The following is a 17320-nucleotide window of genomic DNA, read 5'->3' on the forward strand; positions in this document are numbered from 1 at the left end:
TACGAATGCAAACGCGATGTTTGTGCTCCACCCCAGGTCAGCTGCCAGCCAGCCAACGTGTCCTATTCCTATCCCATGCGTGGCTGGCGGTGGTTGCCATAATGCCATCAGATTAGAATTTCCCCGTGGAGAACGACGGCCTCTTTCAGGTTCAGGGTTTCAACCAGTTGCCGGGACCAAGATCTTTCCAGTGGAATCCGCGGTAGGGATTAAAATAGGTAAAATAGGTCGGGTATACCCGTCGAGTACCGGATACGGATAATGCAAATACTCGTTTTTTCGGATACGGATTCAGGTATTTTTATATTAGGGACGGATACGGGTAATACCCGGATACTGTTGCTTCGAATTCGGATCGGATATGGAAGGAGAACTATCCGGTAAATACCCGGATATTCGGGTCGGATACGGGTACCCGGAATTCGGGTACCCGTTTTTCTTTTACAACATAATAATATAGTTATAAAATCATAACTGTTACATATAAAATCGGATAAAGATAAAGTTTATATGAAAATTGTAGAGCTCGAAGATATCTATAACTATGTAGTACATCATTTTTTGTTTAAATATATATTTAGGCCAAAATCATTAAAATTATGTCCAAATTTATATCAAATTAATATATTTTATCATTTTTATGTGGGGGCTTAAGATTATCTTTGTATAGACTATTTATTCGTATTGGTAACTTATTTGTAATTTTCAGTCGACGCTACGTTATTTGATGGATTTAATTGTATTTTGATGATTTTCTACGACAAGAAATTAATGATATATAAATAGCCTAAAAATCATGAAATTTTACGGAGGCACAACATATGTTTATATATAACCATAAAAAAATGTTTGGATCATAAGATCTATAAAATGTCTACGTTTCTTTCATTTCACGTTTACTTTTTTGTATGAGTTACATGTGAAATCACTATAAATATCCAAGTTTCAACATAATCAGTACTTTACTTTATTATTTTCATATGAGGAGTTATCTTCGTATAAAATGTTTATTTGTTTTTGTAACTTATTTGCAATTTTTGAGTGAAACTAGAATATTTTATGAATTTTTAATATTGCGGGGTTGGTTTTACAATGTTCTTGTAATTAGTAACTTTGAACTCATGATATCAATTTTATCGGTTTACTTTCCTACATTTGATCTATCATATACATGATAATGTATTGCTTAAATTATGTATTTGTTGAGTGGTTGGACAATTAATATCATCGGGACGAACTACCCGACAATTATCTTGTACCTACTCGAGTAATATCTGTTATCTGTTTATTACCTGTCTGGATTATTATCTGATCCCGTCCTATATTCGTCCTGAATCTTAACTAACCATATCTGATTTTATATCCGAGAGAAATACATTAGTGTAGTATACAGGATGACGATGACCTCGTATTCAGCTATTCATCTCTAATCCGCGGAGCGCTGAGACGTCCCCGTTGCTTGGGTGCCTGTGCCGCCTGCCCGCAGTCGCACCGTCCCAGCCCCCGCGCAGCAGCCTGCATCATGCCACCACACCACCGCGCTGCCGTGACCCTGGACCTGGAGCCTGACCCGGACCCTCAACTACGGGCCTACGGCACCAGCTACTCGCCAGTCCGCGACTGACACCTCATCATCGCCCACACACGAACACGAGCCTGCCGCCGATCCCGTCCCGTCCCCGTGAGGCCGTGATCCCCCTCCACGTCTCACGCTCCACTCGCTGTCTCGCTCCCAGTACCAGCAGTACAGCCGTGAGCTTGTGCCGTGCCGTCGGCCGTCCCGTGCAGACTACCAGCGAGCGATCCACCGCAAGGGAATCCAATCAAATCCCCCAGCAAGTCAGCCCCGCCCCGCGCCGACGCCTCTCCCCGATCCCGATCTGTGTGCCTGGCTGCCTGCAACCTCCGTGGGATGGAGGCGGCGCGGCAGCAGCAGGAGGAGTGCCCGTGCGGCGGGGCCGAGGCCGCTGACCAGTTCGAGCGGCTCCACGACGCGGTGCTGCTCGACGTCCTCAATCGCATCGGCGACGTCAAGGCGCTCGGCCGCTGCGCCCTCGTCTCGCGCCGCTTCCATGCGCTCGTGCCGCTCGTCGACTCCGTCTTCGTCCGCGTCGACTGCGTCATCCCTGACGACCCGCCGCCCTCGTCCTCCTCTTCCGCCGCACCAGGCACCTCGCCGCGGCAGGCGCCAGCCCCGGCCGCGCGCGGGCGCGGCGCGCTCGCGCACATCGCGCGCGTCCTGCTCGGCGGCATCGCCAGGCCCATCCACGCGCTCGGCCAGATCCTCTCCCCCGCCGCCGCGGCCGTCTCCCGGCGCTCCGAGGCACTGCCCGCTTCCCCGCGCGCGCCCGTCGCGGACGTCTCTCACCACTCCCCCTCCGAGGTGCTCCGCTCCTTCAAGGAGCTGCGGCGCCTTCACATCGAGCTGCCCACGGGCGAGCTCGGCATTGACGACGGTGTGCTCCTTAAGTGGAAGGCCGACTTCGGCTCCACCCTCGTCAGCTGCGTCATCCTCGGCGCCTCGTCGATCTCGTCCAAGCCGCCGACAGGGTACACTCAGGCGGAATCGGAAACTGCTGCGGCCGCCACTCCCGATACCAGTCGGGAGACTGAAGAGCCGGGGAGCCTACCTGATTCTCTTTATACAAATGGAGGGCTCAAGCTTCGCGTTGTCTGGACCATCAGCTCCCTGATTGCCGCGTCGGCGAGGCATTACTTGCTGCAGCCGATTATCTGTAATCACGAATTGCTGGAGAGCTTGGACCTGACAGATGCTGACGGGCAAGGGGTGCTCACCATGGACAAGAGGCAGCTGCAGGAACTGCGGGTGCGGCCCGTCTTTCCGTCAGGGAGCTCGCACCGCACCCTCATGCCGGCTCTCAGTATGCGTCTGCACTACGCACCGCTCATTGAGCTGCCTGGGGGAACGCTGCTGAAGGGTGCGACACTAGTGGCGATCAAACCAAGCGAAGATGCCTTGAGGGAGGGCCAAGGGGCCGGGGCTGCAGGTCCTGTTGGTACATGCTGGATTTCAGAGGCCTTTGAGGAGCCATATCGGACTGCGGCAAAGGTGCTTCTCAAGAGAAGGGCATATTGTCTTGAAATGAACTCGTTCTGAGCACCTAGGGGGTTTACTTCCACAGAGTTCTACCCTTCTGACAGGTGAAATGCCACTTTACAGTTCTAAATATGATTATGGGTTGAATTAATGCTGAAATACTGAAAGGTCGTTGATTTGCCATACTACAATATCTAATAGGAACAAATGTGTTCTTGTGAAGTGAAAACATAAGAGGATAACCGAAAATATAACTGATGAACAACAAATGCTTATTGCAAAAAAGGAAAGTGATAAACTGCAATGGTGATGCTTGGATTTAGTTAATCATGGGTTGTATCGGACATTAATGAAATGGTGTAGTTCTGAATTTGTTCAGCAAGTATTGATATTTCATTTTAGCCATCTTAGTGATTTCCATTGGTTCTTTTACTGCGCTGTCCGGTGCTGTTCCAACATTTCATGAACTACACAAAATTGTAAGCACAATGCTTGGACCTCTTGCTTTTGTAGTTTTTTAGATCTCAGTTGTCAAACCAATTTGGATTCCTGAGTGTGGTAATGGACCTAACATAGACCAAGCATGATAGATGATCAGTTGTCCTTGTATTGTGTTGGTGGTTATCTAGACGCTACCTAATTCTCGGCCTCAGACTGAGGTTGTCATATTTCGTTTCCTGCTTGACTGTCCAGTCAGCAGTCAGCAGTCACAGTGCATGTTTGTAGCAGTTTTGAGAGCAAGTCTGTTATGTGATATAATTAAAGATAGAAGATTAGTTGGATTTGAGTAGCTGATGTGTGGGACAGATGCGAATTTGGAAATTTGGTTTCACTGCTAGCCTGGTGGTCTCTTGGTTTATATGTTAAACTGGTACTAGCAAGTTACCGTCAATCTGTCGATGCCTTCCCATATACTGGCTTGTGGCATGATTATTTCCTTATTCAAACTAGCATGTAAATCGGCATGGCTAGTTCCTGGAGGATTAGGTAGGTCGTTACTGGCAATGAAGTGAATTTGTTTTTGTATATTCAGATTTTACGGGACAGAGATGTCATTTACCTTGTAATTTGAAGGACTATTACATGTGCTTATGACATAATATGTAGCCGTTTCATTTGCATGTGTCAAAATCCATCCATCATGACTGGATCGAGGTCAAAGTTGTCATGTTTTGGCCCCGTTTGGGTTGGGATGACTAAACTAAACTTTAGTCACTTTAGTCCTAAAAGCATGATGACTAAAGTAGGGTGACTAAATTTTAGTTCTTTAGTCACCAAGAGGGTGACTAAAAGAGACTAAAGTAGTATTTTTACCTTATTTTCCCTCAACTTTCTTTTTGAAGCAAACATCCACTAATTAATAGGGACAATATAGTCATTATTCACATCAATTAATGCTCTTTAGTCCGGTTTAGTCACTGGAACTAAACAAGATACTTTAGCGACTAAACTTTAGTCTAGTGACTAAAGGAACCAAACATGACCTTTACATGTGACAATGCTTTACCGTAATATGATACTACTTGGTATCATGATGTGCCAGTTGAGGATTGTCCCTAATTACCATCGAGGCATGTTTCCTCACTGCATTTCTGGTGCGCGTCAGTCCAAACAAACATGCAATTCTTGTAAAAATAGAACACATTTTCCCCCTTTTGCATGTTATACTGAAATTCTTCTACGACACAAACTTTTGGGATTAAGATTGCTGAGTGTTGCACCGAACTCTCTTTCATCTTTGTTCTCAGGATGGTGGGAAGTGGGACGCCGTTCAGCTAATACAGGGGAATTTATTATTCAGAGCAGAAATTGGACGAAGATACATCTATTTCCCCATCTGTTGTATCTGATTTCGGTGAAATGGTGACTTCGTGTACCTGTAACTTTAGGGCTATAATTACAGATATGTATTTGTGCTGGACTACTACACGCGGAATGGAATGTTATTTGGGCCGATTTCCGCAGTAGTGTGAACTGTTCCAAAAGACTTTGGGGGCCTCATCTGACCTATTTAGAGCTAAAGACAAACTATTGTGTCCACAACTAACTCTCTCCGTCCCAAATTTAAATTCGGTTTACCTTTTTAGTAATATATGTGTTCTATGTGTCTAGATTTATTATTTTTTATATGAATATAGACATAAAAATATAGAGCTAAAATAACTAGTATTTTGAAACTGAGGGAGTATTAAACTTAGATTAAGCTATTAGTTTGTACCCCTTTTATATTACAATCAAAGGAAAAACAAAGTCCTAAACTACTATAAATGTCTCAACTTCAATTGATACTTCGAACTAATCCATCTTAGACCTTATTATTCATCCTTTAAAAACTGAAATAAAGTTCATATTTAGAGACATAAAATTATTGATTGCACAAACACTTATTATTATGAACTAACTTAAATTGCTTATATAAAACACATTAGAAATCATGTGTCGTTATTAATCATCAAAACCACTGACCTATATACTTTCAAACACATTTAAACATAGAGTAAACCGGATTATCTTGTAGAATTTGATTTGTGCAACAAAAATAGATTATCTTAATTATTCATCTCTTGTATATCTTAGGAGGTGTTTGAATGCACTAAGCTAATAGTTAGATGACAAAATTTGGTAGTGAAATTAGCTAGCTAACTATTAGCTAATTTGCTAAAATTAACTAATAGTTGAATTATTACTTAGATTGTATGGATGTCTTTAGCTAATTTTAGCAGTTAACTATTAGCTCTTGTGTATTAAAAAAACCCTTAATTATATTAGTGTTCACTCATTTAGGTGAAGAAGTTGTCCTAAAATCTTTGGACTCTAGGTACGCCAGTTTGCAACTTATTTTTTGTACCAGAACATTGGTTACGCGACCAAGCCATTCCAATATTTCATAATGTCACTTCAAATAAAAGCCACTTTATACGTGTTGCTAAACACGTGTTTGGTTGCGGAACAAATTAGTTAGGGATCCTGGTTTGAAGTATGAAATAATTTCTAATCATGTTTGATTAGAAGAAATGTGACTTACTATTTTTTGTTTGGTTTGAAGATGGATTGATCTTGTCCTTTGTTTGGTTAGAAAGATGAGTTGAGTACGTGCAGAATAAATGTGCATATGCGGCGGGATGTGAGCCTCGCCACTTCAATTTTAAGAGATAACTAAAGATGTGTTTGGTTCAGCCTTTTGAACCAGATTCGCTGCTAAAAATATAAAATCTCAACCAAACAGGTATAACATCATAATAGAATTCAAAATCACCTACTACCCAGATTTTCTAGATTTCTGACGTCTATGTTATAATCTATCGTTAACAGTTATTTCAACCAAACAATTTTCAGTTTTCAGTTTTTTTTTATAATTGACAGCTTACAACAGCTTTCTCGCAACTCACGGCTAGAATCAGATTTTCAGAAATTTATAGTGAACCAAACAAGCCCTAAGGACGGTATCAAATTAGAATATTTCCCTGTCCCAACTCTGAACCAAACAAGCTTATATTGTCTTGTCTTATCTCGTCGCATCATTGTAACCAATAAACCACACACACCCTAACTGGCAAACTTATCTAAAAACGCACAGCTCATGCCTAGTCGAAATATATTATTTATGGTGTAACACTGTCTCTAGCAGCTATCATATCTCATCTCATGTCTTATCTTCTTTTTCAAACTTAACTCTGCAAATAATGTAATCTACAGTGTGAATTTCCTATTTTACACGATCTTCTGCGGACAGCCTAAGAAGGCTAACATAGTTCCAACTGCAAATGGTTAAGCTACTCCTTATCTCTTGTTTTGTGGCTTCTCTTGTTTCTTCAAAAGCATGAAGATTGTTGTCAATTCTTGAGCCATGCGCCACAACATTCTATCTGGATTCCTTTTTTCTGATAGCATTGCCAACTTGTGAATCAAAACAGGCAGCTGGAGCTACCTTCCATCGTATTGAGCAAGTAGAGTTTTGTGGACATCCAGTTTTCTTCATCGCCCCTAGCCCCTAAGGGCTATGAGTCTCCAGAAGTAAGTTCTCAAGAATCTAATCATGCAATAGACATTTAATAAATGCAGGAACATGTTACATAATCAAATCTCAAAGAAACAGTGGTTGCTATATATTAACATTTCTAGGATAAGTTCATTTACAAAATGGCACATATCGTTGAATTGCAAATAAAATATGAACTCTTGACAAAGGTGTACAAAATGCACAGATATGTACCAGAGAGAAGAAACAAGTGGTCATTTAGAAAAAACAAGTGTCTTCAATACCCATACATGCTTGTAGTCTGGACTCGGTTCATGTCTAAAACAAGTTAAAGCAAAATTTGCATATTTGTTTGTTCGTCTTTTTTTTTTCTGCAGGCCCTAACCGTGAACTTCCAAAGTTATGTTAACACTATGATGGTAAATCTAGCAGTGGATGACGCACAATTTCCAGATTCTCATAAGCTGCTGGATGACTTTGTTGAATCCCTCAGGCTAATTAGAGCTGCAGCTTCAAGCCTTGGGAAGAATCAAAGAAATGATTAAGGGGCTACTCGACCAGTGTTTCCTTTCATTGCTCCAGTCCTAAAAAGATTTTAGAATTCAGTATTACTGCTAAATTGTTTAAGCTTTTGTGTTATGAAGTGTATAATTTAACCAAACCCAAATTGATGAAACACATCGGTGGGTTGAGCAAAAGATTTGATTGAGAAAACAATCATAATTTTTATTCTGGAACAAAATGTTGTAAAATTGTAATGGCAAAAACTGTTGTGCAAGCTCCGCATGCAACTAAATTACCACAATTCATGGAAAAGTTTCAAAAAATTAGATGTGCTTCATTATTTACTCTACCAATATATTAAATTCTAATTCATCCTACATTAAGAGATATAAGGGCTAGTTTGGGAACCATATTTTTCCAAGGGATTTTCATTTTCCCAAAGAAAATTAGTTCATTTTCCCATAGGAAAATAGAAATCCCATGGGAAAATGTAGTTCCCAAACTAGCCCTAAAAAGGAGAAAATTCCATCCGTTTTTTGTCACTTGTAATAGTGAACAGTACTTTAGTATGCTTCACCTTTTTACTCACCATGTGTGATGGGACAGAATAGCAAAATGTCCAGAGTATTACTCGGTTTCCTCAAAGTCCATAAGAAAGTCAGTTAGGTTCTCAGAATCGTCAATAGCTTCTTTTAGTGTCATTTCATCTTTCTTTGATTTTTCCTGCAGCAGAAAGGAACAAATATATATATATATATATATATATATATATATATATATATATATATATATATATATATATATATATATATATATATATATATATATATATATATATATATATATATATATATATATATATATATATATATATATATATATATATGGGTACATCCATCAGGAAAGACTACAAAAGATGCAGGTTCATGTATGGGATAGAACATGTTAGTAAAATTCTTATGTAATCTCCACATTTTTAATCATATAAGCAATTACAGTCGTGTTTGTAGAGGCGCTAATAGCGCAGTGGTTCAGCACCCGAGGTGTGGCGCTCCCCACCAGGGTTCGATCCCTGTGCTGCATGGCTGTGTGCCCACCTCCCTGGATGAAACAGCACAGATGGTTCCACGGCAGCCAAAGAAGCCTGCTCACATGAGGTTCCTGCCTTCTTCCCGGGTTTGGTAGGCCCCTTCTTAAGACTAAAGTCAAGGGGACGTCTCCCCCCATTATCAAGTCTTTTTAATTTGCAGCCATATTTTCATAGATTGACATAGTATAGACCAACAACAAAGTAATCGGTTGCTGTATTTGTGAAAGCTAACAGATATGCATTTTTTCTGACCAGAAAACATATGTAAACTGTACCTTGGGCTTTTCAGCCTGTCCAGTAGACTTTAGAGCACTCCAATTCTGGTTCACTTTCTCTTCTACTTCTGCAACATCATCCCTATCGTCTTCCTCATCCTATTTGTAAAGAAAAATGTTTTAAGGAAAAAAACCAAGTGCTAAAATAGGATCGTTTCTGATTAGTATATCATCAATAAACCACTTCTTTTGGCGATGGCCCACTATTTTGGTGCTACAATATCATGAGGAAGGTCACATTTAACCTTCCATTAGGAAATTTGTGAGCTGAGATTTCCATATTGTCGGCAATGGTAATAAGGGCCTTGAGAAGCACAAAAAACCTATAACTTGTAAAGTTATGTGTACAGTAATAAGGTACCTCTAGTGATTGAGGCTGTGCAGCAGCTTTATCGACATCCTCATCCTCATCATCACTGTCTTCATTGTACTGTTCAAAAGTAGAAAAATATAGTGAAACAAGCAGTAGTCTAAATACATAAGCTATTATTACACCTTACAGAATTCACAATCCATTTCCCTTTTCAGTATAATATAAATGGCTTGAGAAGCTTTGACAAACTTCTTTCTTAGGAGAAAAATGAAATGTTTAGAGTGGGTACTTACAGAATGCTCTCCTATATCAATGGCGGTAGCCATAGGATCTTTAGCTTCAGGAATATACTGCCATAATAAAATAGATATGTAAGTAACATTAACCCTACCTGCAAACTTATCAATTGAAATTAAATTGATAGTTTATGTAAGATACCGTTATGTCTTGATTGACGTCCTCTCTCTCTTCATTCAGACGTGCATATAGCTCTTCCTTTGTGATCATTATCCCATGCTGAGAGGGAGACAAAGATATCAAATAAGAATTCATGACTCCTGATAGCTACCCAGGATTGACATTTATTCTTGTCATGTCATACTACTAAATGCACTTAAAAGTAAAGGTTATACAGCAGTTATGACTTTGCAGATGATAACATTACAAACATGGTTATGATAGATCTTAGCCAAGCAAGTCCAAATAATGAGTTCAGCAGAAGTGCTATCTCATACCTCCATCAGGTAAGGTACAACTTCAGGGGTAGGCTCATGAAATTCAGGACCTCTGTAGTCAATCACTTCATCAGGATCCTGAACATAATTAATTGTTGGATAGACAGGATCACCGCCCCAAACTACACATTAAAAAATAGATATTATGTCCTGATCAGGATATTCCCCAATACAATTAAAGTGTATGAAGTAAACCTTCCTATTCAAAAAATATGTTCTTCCAATTTGCAAGAGTAGAGTAACTTTAAGGTGGCATTCAATTATGAAGAAGACACTGATTTTGAACAACATTTTTACTAACTCAAGCCACCCAAATGGTCTGCTGTTATATATAAGAAACAGGAGCATATTAGTTCAAGAAATGCACACTCAAATCAGTGGATGGGATTATATAAATCACCCAGAAGGTTCTGCAACACAGACACGACTCCAAGGTGTATGAAAACAGTTTTTTTATATTTAGCTTCTAATAATATTATGTAATTGTTCCTAGTTATTTCCAGTCGACGTTGTACCAGACTAGAATAGAGCATCTCTGTGGAGGAATAGAACAAAGAAGCTAATGTAAGACGAATAACACATGATTATGCAGCAGCAACAAAAAAAATAGACTTTAAAGACAAGACATGCAAAAGAAGAAGATTTTTTAGCAAAGAAATACTCTGTTTGATCTGGTCTTCCCGCATTCTCATGGCCAAAGGATCTCGCTGAATACGCACATCGGTGCCCATCATGATACGATATTCCCCAGCAGTTTGGTGTTGAAACATTTTTATAAGTTGAACATTCTCATCTTCGCCAGTTTCCTCAAAGTGCTTCTGTATGGCCTCACGTGATGTATCCTTGTTTTTATAAGCTTCAACCCATTCTGAGTAGTACGCTATTGGCCCTATTTCTTCTAGTCTCCTTTGCTCTGCTTCTAACCTGTTTTTATATTGTATATTAAATGTAAGAGTATAAATGGGCAAGATAAACTTGTGTCAATTAAAAAAATTGATCCTCGACATCTTTCTGATGCAGTATTTAAGAATATATGATGAGACCGCCACATATTTGTAATATGTGGCATAACTTGGAGAAGGTGTAAATCCAAGAGCAGTTAAATAGGTTTACGAAAGATTATGTGATGAGACCATGCACGAGTGGTGGTACTACCAACTCAAATGATGTAAGGCAATTAGTAGAAACAATGTGTGCACAGATATTCAATAAAATCATTCGGTAAAGATGTACTGCAAAAATATATGGTATAATAATTCTAGTATTCTGTGGATGTAAGTCAACCTTTCCTCTTTGTACAAATGTCTTCTTGTCTTTGCAAGAGCAGCTTCTGTCCGTGAAGGATGGTCCCCAAAAATTTTAATTTGCCCAGTCTCCGCCATTGCCTTTGCAAAAACCTAAAATGATACAGCATACATTACAATTTATAATGTGGATCGCCGTCACGGAATATAAGTTAGTTGAAACACCAGTCAACGTAAAAAATAAAATCACAAAGCCTCAACCATATCAAGCGATATGAACAGACAAACCTGCACATCGATATACATGCACAGACGTCAACGCCATAACCCATAAGCACAAACCTCACCTTTACATCTGTGAGACTGACACTCTTCTCACGTTCACAGTACAAACAGAATAACTGGAGAACCATAAAATAATTGACACCATGGTCGCTAACACTTGACAGTAATTAGCAACACAAATACCATATACTTGGCTAGCTACTTTTGGACGGATAAAACAAACAAAATGACACTGGAAGATCACATGGAAATTGTTCCGTACGTGCAACATTTATACTATATGAACTATAAATGAGGCATAGAAATACTAGCGAGTACCATAGCAATACTCAAAATCATACATTTATGGCCTTTTGTTGCAGTACCTTTCAATGTCCGGAATTGGTGAACAGCCCCAATATAAGGAAACATCACTACCTACCACTTGCTAGGTTCAATCAAGTGAGGAACTAACCGTGTCAACATCTGGACGCCTCCTCTGCCATCTTGACCACATTTCCTCCTCCTGAGACTTCCTCCTCCAGTGCCACCAGAGCTCTTCACTGGTTTTCGGCTCCCCTAGTGACATTGCCTTTGCTGGATCAATGAACGGGTGTGGCCGCCCCATCATTTTGTCCATGTCATACTCACTCAGCTCCTCTTCCTCTGGTGTCTCATAAATGACATACTCATCCACCGAATCCTTTATCTCCTCCAATGCATCGTCCCCAGAGCCTATAATAGCCACATCAGGTTCATCACCATCCTTTCTGTCATCAGTCTGTGCACCCTCCGTTCCTGACGCCGACGTCACCTGCTCCTTATACCCTCTCCTCCTGCTCCCGGGCTTCGTGCCAAATGATGGCATCCCAGCTGACTCCCCAACCGGAGCAGGCGCTCGCGCGGCACGGACGCGGGCCGCCGTGCCCTCTGGCCAGTACTCCTTCCCGGGTATGCTTGCCCGAGCGCCCGACGCCGGCTCGAGCTGACCGGATGTGGAGTCGAAGTAGCTGGAGTACGGTGGCGGTTCTATCTTCGACGGGTCGAAATGGAGAGAGTCGTCCTTGACGCACTTGATCCTGGCACGCCGCGTGCCCAGGAACAGCAGACCCCTCCGGTGAGGCAAAGCACTGAACACTTTCTGTGCACGCACCGAACGACCTCCAGTCAGGCGCGTAAACCGAACTGGAACTAGGAACCAAAGTTATAAACTGTACGAGGCGTTTAGGCACTTACCGAGGACTTGCAGGTGCGAGAATGAGCCGGCGCCGTGACGGGCCCGGCAGGGACCGCCGTCGACATGCCTGAACAGTTTCAACAGAGTGGCTGTGATATCTGACGAGACGAACTGTGCGCAGGGAATAACGAACGATGAAATGGGGTCCAAGCTGGAGGTTACCTGGGAATAGGCGCCACGGGTTGTAGCAGGACGCCATGGTAGCGGCTCCCGCTATGGTGCTGCTTGCAGCGGTAGGGCGTAGGCGTCAGTCAATTCGTAGTGCGCGGGCGAGAGTGAGGTGCGAATCCGGCGGCGAGGTTTTGGATGGGACCTTCGGAGATTGCCGCGTTCAGGATAACGAGAAGGCTGAAGGAAGAAAGCGCTCACGTGGAAGGAGGTTGTCTTTCGACTTTAGAGAAGTGTAATAGCGGGCTATAAGACTGTCGCTTCACTCTACACATCTCCTACCCTATTACTGTTCATTCTATAGTGGCTACAGTACTCTCCTACCTCCCGCAGCGGCGAGCGCCACTCTCTCCCCTACCTCGCCGCACTCTTCTCTCTCATGCCAGATGCAGGGGATGACTATAACCGCCCCCTCGCCTCCTTCACGCGGACGGAGCCGGCCGCGCCAGACTACGGAAACTTCTCGGTCCACCTCGCTTCGCCTCGACCCCTCCGCGGAAGAGCGATTTAGCGCGGCGACGCGGCGGCGGATCTCCCGTCGGCCGGTGGAGTCGGCCCCGGCCCCCCTCGGTTGCACAGAAGAGGACCTCGACTTCGTGACCACGCAGTGCCGTTCGCGACCGAAGACGAAGAGGAGTCCAATCCGCTTCCGGCGAGGTACGTCGCGACCGATTCGTTGGCTTCCGTCTCCGACCATCGACGGCGCCATCAGATCCACACGGAGACGCTTCGATTCGGCGTGTTGCGGCCGAGATCTCCCCTTCTTAAGGTATTACCTTCTTCAACCTCGTCAAATCAATACTTATTTCACGATTGATTTAGAACAGCACTCGTATTTTGCTTCGATTCGCCGTCTTGCGGGCGAGATCCTCCCTTCTTGAGGTATACCATCTTGTACCCCGTCAAATGAATACTTCATTCAGGAAATATTTAGATCAGCACTGGTTTTGTTCAAAAATCCTAGTTTATTTTGGCCAGCCCATATGAGTTTAGCAGATCCACACTTGTAGTTTGAGCTGTGAACTTGTTACGTTGTTCATCCTCCGATTTAGCCCCCTGGTGGAACAAACTTTGTCTGTACCACGACATGGGAATACACACCAACACTAAGTAGTCGTGCGCATTCGGAACCACTTTGAACCCTTCTTTGGGCGTCATGTTTCTAGGAGATGCAGACGGCCCCTACAATTTATCAGTTCACCCGTACTTGCCAATGGAACCAAGGTTTTCAAACTCGTAGCCTAACATTAGCCATGACAGCAAATCTATTTCCCCAGTGATGTTCATTCCACTGAAGCAGATGTTTATTAAGTGAACAAATTGTATTTGTGGCGTTTCTGGGGAATGTTACCCTTTCGTAGCATTTTAGTCTTCACCCATATATGGCATTCCACTGACACCCTGATTATGTCATAATTCATTGTGCTTGCATGGAATACACGTATGTTCATGAGTTGTTCACTACAATTCATGACATGTTCATTTACTTTTGACTATGATTATCTGCCTGATCATGTGTCTGCCTGAACATGTGTTTGACCCACAAACTTATGTAATGTTCAAGACTTCAAAATGTGTATCTATCATGACAATAGTTGTATCATTTCTATCTGCATGTACTACTTTCCTTTCTAGTTCTGTGCCATACACTTCCCTTACGTTTAATTGTGTTTATAATGTTCATGCTTTATGTACAATAACATGTACCTGCCAACAAATATATAAGTGCTATTGACAAATTTATTGTTTTCATGTGTCTGTTTGGTTTATGAATCGAACTGTACATGTCATATGTCATCTTCACTTTACTTCCTCCCTAAATTATGGACATTTACATGTTTTTCATATGCCTTAAGATACATTTGCCTGTTACCTTTCTTCATCATTATCATATATCCATGCTAGCGCATGTACACTACTTTCCAAGCTCTGTTACATATACTTCCCTTATATTTCCTACAAGTTTGTAATGGTGTTCCTTTTGTTTATGAATCCATGGTGGTGCATACAATTTTGTAGGCAATATTATGTGGGAACTTTTTTCATTCCATGAATGCATATGCTTTTTAAGGGTTTGCACATGTTACTTCATATATTAAATGTTTGCAGTCCATTTGATCATGGCATCCTCCAAAGAAGATAAGATGAAGGTTTTGATGAAAGTCCTTGTAGACTGTACCGAGGATGCCACAAAATCCATGGGGGGTTTAGTTGATCATGCATTAGACCACATGCATGATGAAGAGATCCTAGCTAGGACATTGTTTGCCATGAAAGAAAAACTAGAGTTGCTTCAGTAGGATGCCTTAGAGGCAAAAGTCCAAGCCTTTCCAGAAATAGCTAAGTACGAGTGGGATGACATCAGTGTTGATCCTCCCTCTCCGTCACCCCCTCCAACAGTTACTGATCCTTCTGTTGAAGAAGAGGAGTTCTACTGCCCCGACGTCAGTGACGAATGGTACTTCAGTGATTCGGATAGGTCTACCCGTAATAGCTACTGGAATCTGTATTAGGTACATGTTTCCAGTGAAAGGTACATGACATGCTTTTGAACAACCATATGTCATGTATGGCTAAGTCTAAGTGGTACCCAGTCACAATAAGTAGTAACTATGATGTAAGGAATTATGTAGTGTGTGAACTATGTTCAGTACTATTTGTTATGTCCATCGTTTAGTACTGTAACCGTGAATGCGAACCTATTATTATAACTGTGGTCAGTTAAATGCTTCTTATGTACTTCATTTCTTCAAATGCTTGTGTACATTTCAATAAGTTTATAGCATATAACTAAATTTGTCCCATCTCCACAATTACTAGAATGGACCCAGCAAACAATGCCACTTCTTCACAGCCCATGTCAAATGCCTCAAGTGGCCAGCAGTTTCCTCCTCCACACCCTTTATGGCCTACGGGTTACATGCAGCAGAGTGGTATGGATTGTAACTTTATGGGAAACCTCAATTTTCCAAACCCTGGTCAAGGTCCGACAACAATGTGGGCACCCATGCAGACAGGACATAGTACTTCCCAATCTACCATGATTCCGGCCTCACAATCAGCTATGTACTGGAATCATTACTTGAACTTTGTCAGGAATCCTCTTGGGTCAGCTGAAGTAAATCCATTTCCTGATTCCATTCCACCTTCCAATACTAGTACACCATTGCAGGGTTCCAATACTATACCTTCATTACCTGTGAACTTGGACTCAGATGCTGAACACAGTGTTCATGACATCAATAGTCCTGAAAAGAATGCACCTCCTGTGCAGAAACCCAAGAAGTCTAAGGAACAAAACTTTACTGGGCCTGAAGATCTTCTCCTTTGCACAACCTGGTTGCAAATAAGCAGTGACCCTGTTGTGCACACTGGCCAACGTAGGGAGGGGCTTTGGGCTAGAATTGAAAAAAGATACAACGAACAGAGGGGCAAGTTTCCTTGTAGAGTGAACAGAGCCCTTAGCAGCAGATGGGACAAGATTAGAGCAGATGTTAGTAAGTTCTCTGGCTACTACGCAAGAGTTCTAAGAGAGAAACAAAGTGGCTTAACTGATGACGACAAGGTAACCCATTTTTTACAGACTTTGAATCATGTCCATATGAAAGTATACATGTTGACACATTTTTAAAATGAAACAAAAATTTGTACAGACATCCAAGGCGGCAACATTGTTTGCACACGAGGAGAACAAACCTTTCCAGTACATGCATTGCTGGCACCAACTCAAGGGAGAACCCAAATGGGAGAGCATTTGTAGTGGACAATCGTTCCGCGGATTGAATGCAAATCCAATTGGCTCTACAGGTACTCCATATGTTGACGCTACTGAAACTGATAGTGCATCTGCTGGTTTGACAGGAAAACGACCGCGTGGTCGTGATTTTAGTAAATCAGAGAGAAACAAACCTGCATCTTCCTCATCTCTAGAGTACCTTAGCCGTTTGCAAGAAATAACTGAAAAACAAATTCAGAGGTCCATAGAAAAGGGTGAAAAGAAAGAGAAGTGCTCACAAGAAGACAGAGAAATGGAGAAAAAGAGGTTGGAATTGGAAGCACAAAAGGTCATCATACGACAAAGGGAATTGAAACTTCAAGAACTAGATTCTGCTGAAAAAAGATTGCAAAGGCTGGAGGCAACAAATGAAGAAGATGTCGATCCCGAAGTCTGGATTATGATGAAAGAACAAAAAAAAGTTGCAACAATTCATATTTAGTTTTGAGTAAACGATATATTCGGTGACTCAGAACTTGAGCTTGTTCACGAAACCGGTTTGCATTATTTGTTTAAGTCATGGTGAAATTTGTTTGTGAGACGATTATATTTTTGTTCGAACCATAAGTCGTGAAGGACAGTTGTGGTGTCACTTATGTTGTATCGTGTTGTTATACACAGTAATTATTTGTGAGTGATGTGAACATGTTTCATTAAAGTTTGATAAATTTGTTTGTCA

General features: G+C 41.8%; 3 protein-coding genes across 7 annotated transcripts; 2 read left to right on the forward strand and 1 right to left on the reverse strand.

Annotated features, from left to right (window-relative positions):
* The first annotated feature begins 1830 nt into the window (after positions 1–1830).
* On the forward strand, positions 1831–5022 carry LOC100280529 (uncharacterized). 2 transcript variants are annotated; one of them, NM_001367132.1, is made up of 2 exons: positions 1831–3162; positions 4807–5022. In NM_001367132.1, the coding sequence occupies exon 1, from the start codon at positions 1913–1915 to the stop codon at positions 3116–3118; it is 1206 nt and encodes a 401-aa protein (NP_001354061.1). In that variant the 5' UTR covers positions 1831–1912; the 3' UTR covers positions 3119–3162; positions 4807–5022. The 2 variants fall into 2 exon arrangements, with proteins under 2 accessions (NP_001354061.1, NP_001354060.1); NM_001367131.1 differs by lacking the exon at positions 4807–5022 and having other exon boundaries at positions 1831–3190.
* A 1478-nt stretch (positions 5023–6500) lies between these two features.
* LOC100275546 (plastid transcriptionally active chromosome 12-like protein) lies at positions 6501–13089 on the reverse strand. 4 transcript variants are annotated; one of them, XR_563452.4, is made up of 13 exons: positions 12861–13089; positions 12698–12765; positions 11937–12602; positions 11238–11350; positions 10615–10877; positions 9954–10075; positions 9658–9735; positions 9513–9569; positions 9268–9336; positions 8907–9005; positions 8131–8264; positions 7482–7621; positions 6501–7088 (listed from the first exon to the last, which is right to left on the reverse strand). XR_563452.4 is itself a non-coding variant. In NM_001149602.1 (12 exon segments), coding segments are annotated over 11 exon segments (1668 nt in total). In that variant the 5' UTR covers positions 12898–13086; the 3' UTR covers positions 6642–7088; positions 8131–8168.
* Positions 13090–15692: 2603 nt separating this feature from the next.
* LOC111591195 (glutathione S-transferase T3-like) lies at positions 15693–17320 on the forward strand. Its single transcript, XM_023302136.2, has 2 exons — positions 15693–16431; positions 16520–17320. Exons 1-2 carry the CDS (start codon positions 15724–15726, stop codon positions 17081–17083), a joined length of 1272 nt encoding a protein of 423 aa, XP_023157904.1. The 5' UTR covers positions 15693–15723; the 3' UTR covers positions 17084–17320.

Source organism: Zea mays, chromosome 3, assembly GCF_902167145.1.
Source record: "Zea mays cultivar B73 chromosome 3, Zm-B73-REFERENCE-NAM-5.0, whole genome shotgun sequence".
Taxonomy (NCBI): domain Eukaryota; kingdom Viridiplantae; phylum Streptophyta; class Magnoliopsida; order Poales; family Poaceae; genus Zea; species Zea mays.

What these genes read in the sequence shown, in the direction of transcription:
- LOC100280529 (NM_001367132.1), top strand. Translation starts at nt 1,913, where the DNA reads ATGGAGGCGGCGCGGCAGCAGCAGGAGGAGTGCCCGTGCGGCGGGGCC.
- LOC111591195 (XM_023302136.2), top strand. Translation starts at nt 15,724, where the DNA reads ATGTCAAATGCCTCAAGTGGCCAGCAGTTTCCTCCTCCACACCCTTTA. An exon ending in GCTTAACTGATGACGACAAG is followed by an intron (nt 16,432 to 16,519) that starts GTAACCCATTTT and finishes AAATTTGTACAG; the next exon opens with ACATCCAAGGCGGCAACATT.
- LOC100275546 (XM_008674337.3), bottom strand. Translation starts at nt 12,897, where the DNA reads ATGGCGTCCTGCTACAACCCGTGGCGCCTATTCCCAG. An exon ending in GGAAGACCAGATCAAACAGA is followed by an intron (nt 10,076 to 10,614) that starts GTATTTCTTTGC and finishes TTTAATGTGTAG; the next exon opens with TTTGGGGCGGTGATCCTGTC. An exon ending in GACAGGCTGAAAAGCCCAAG is followed by an intron (nt 8,265 to 8,906) that starts GTACAGTTTACA and finishes TTTCTGCTGCAG; the next exon opens with GAAAAATCAAAGAAAGATGA.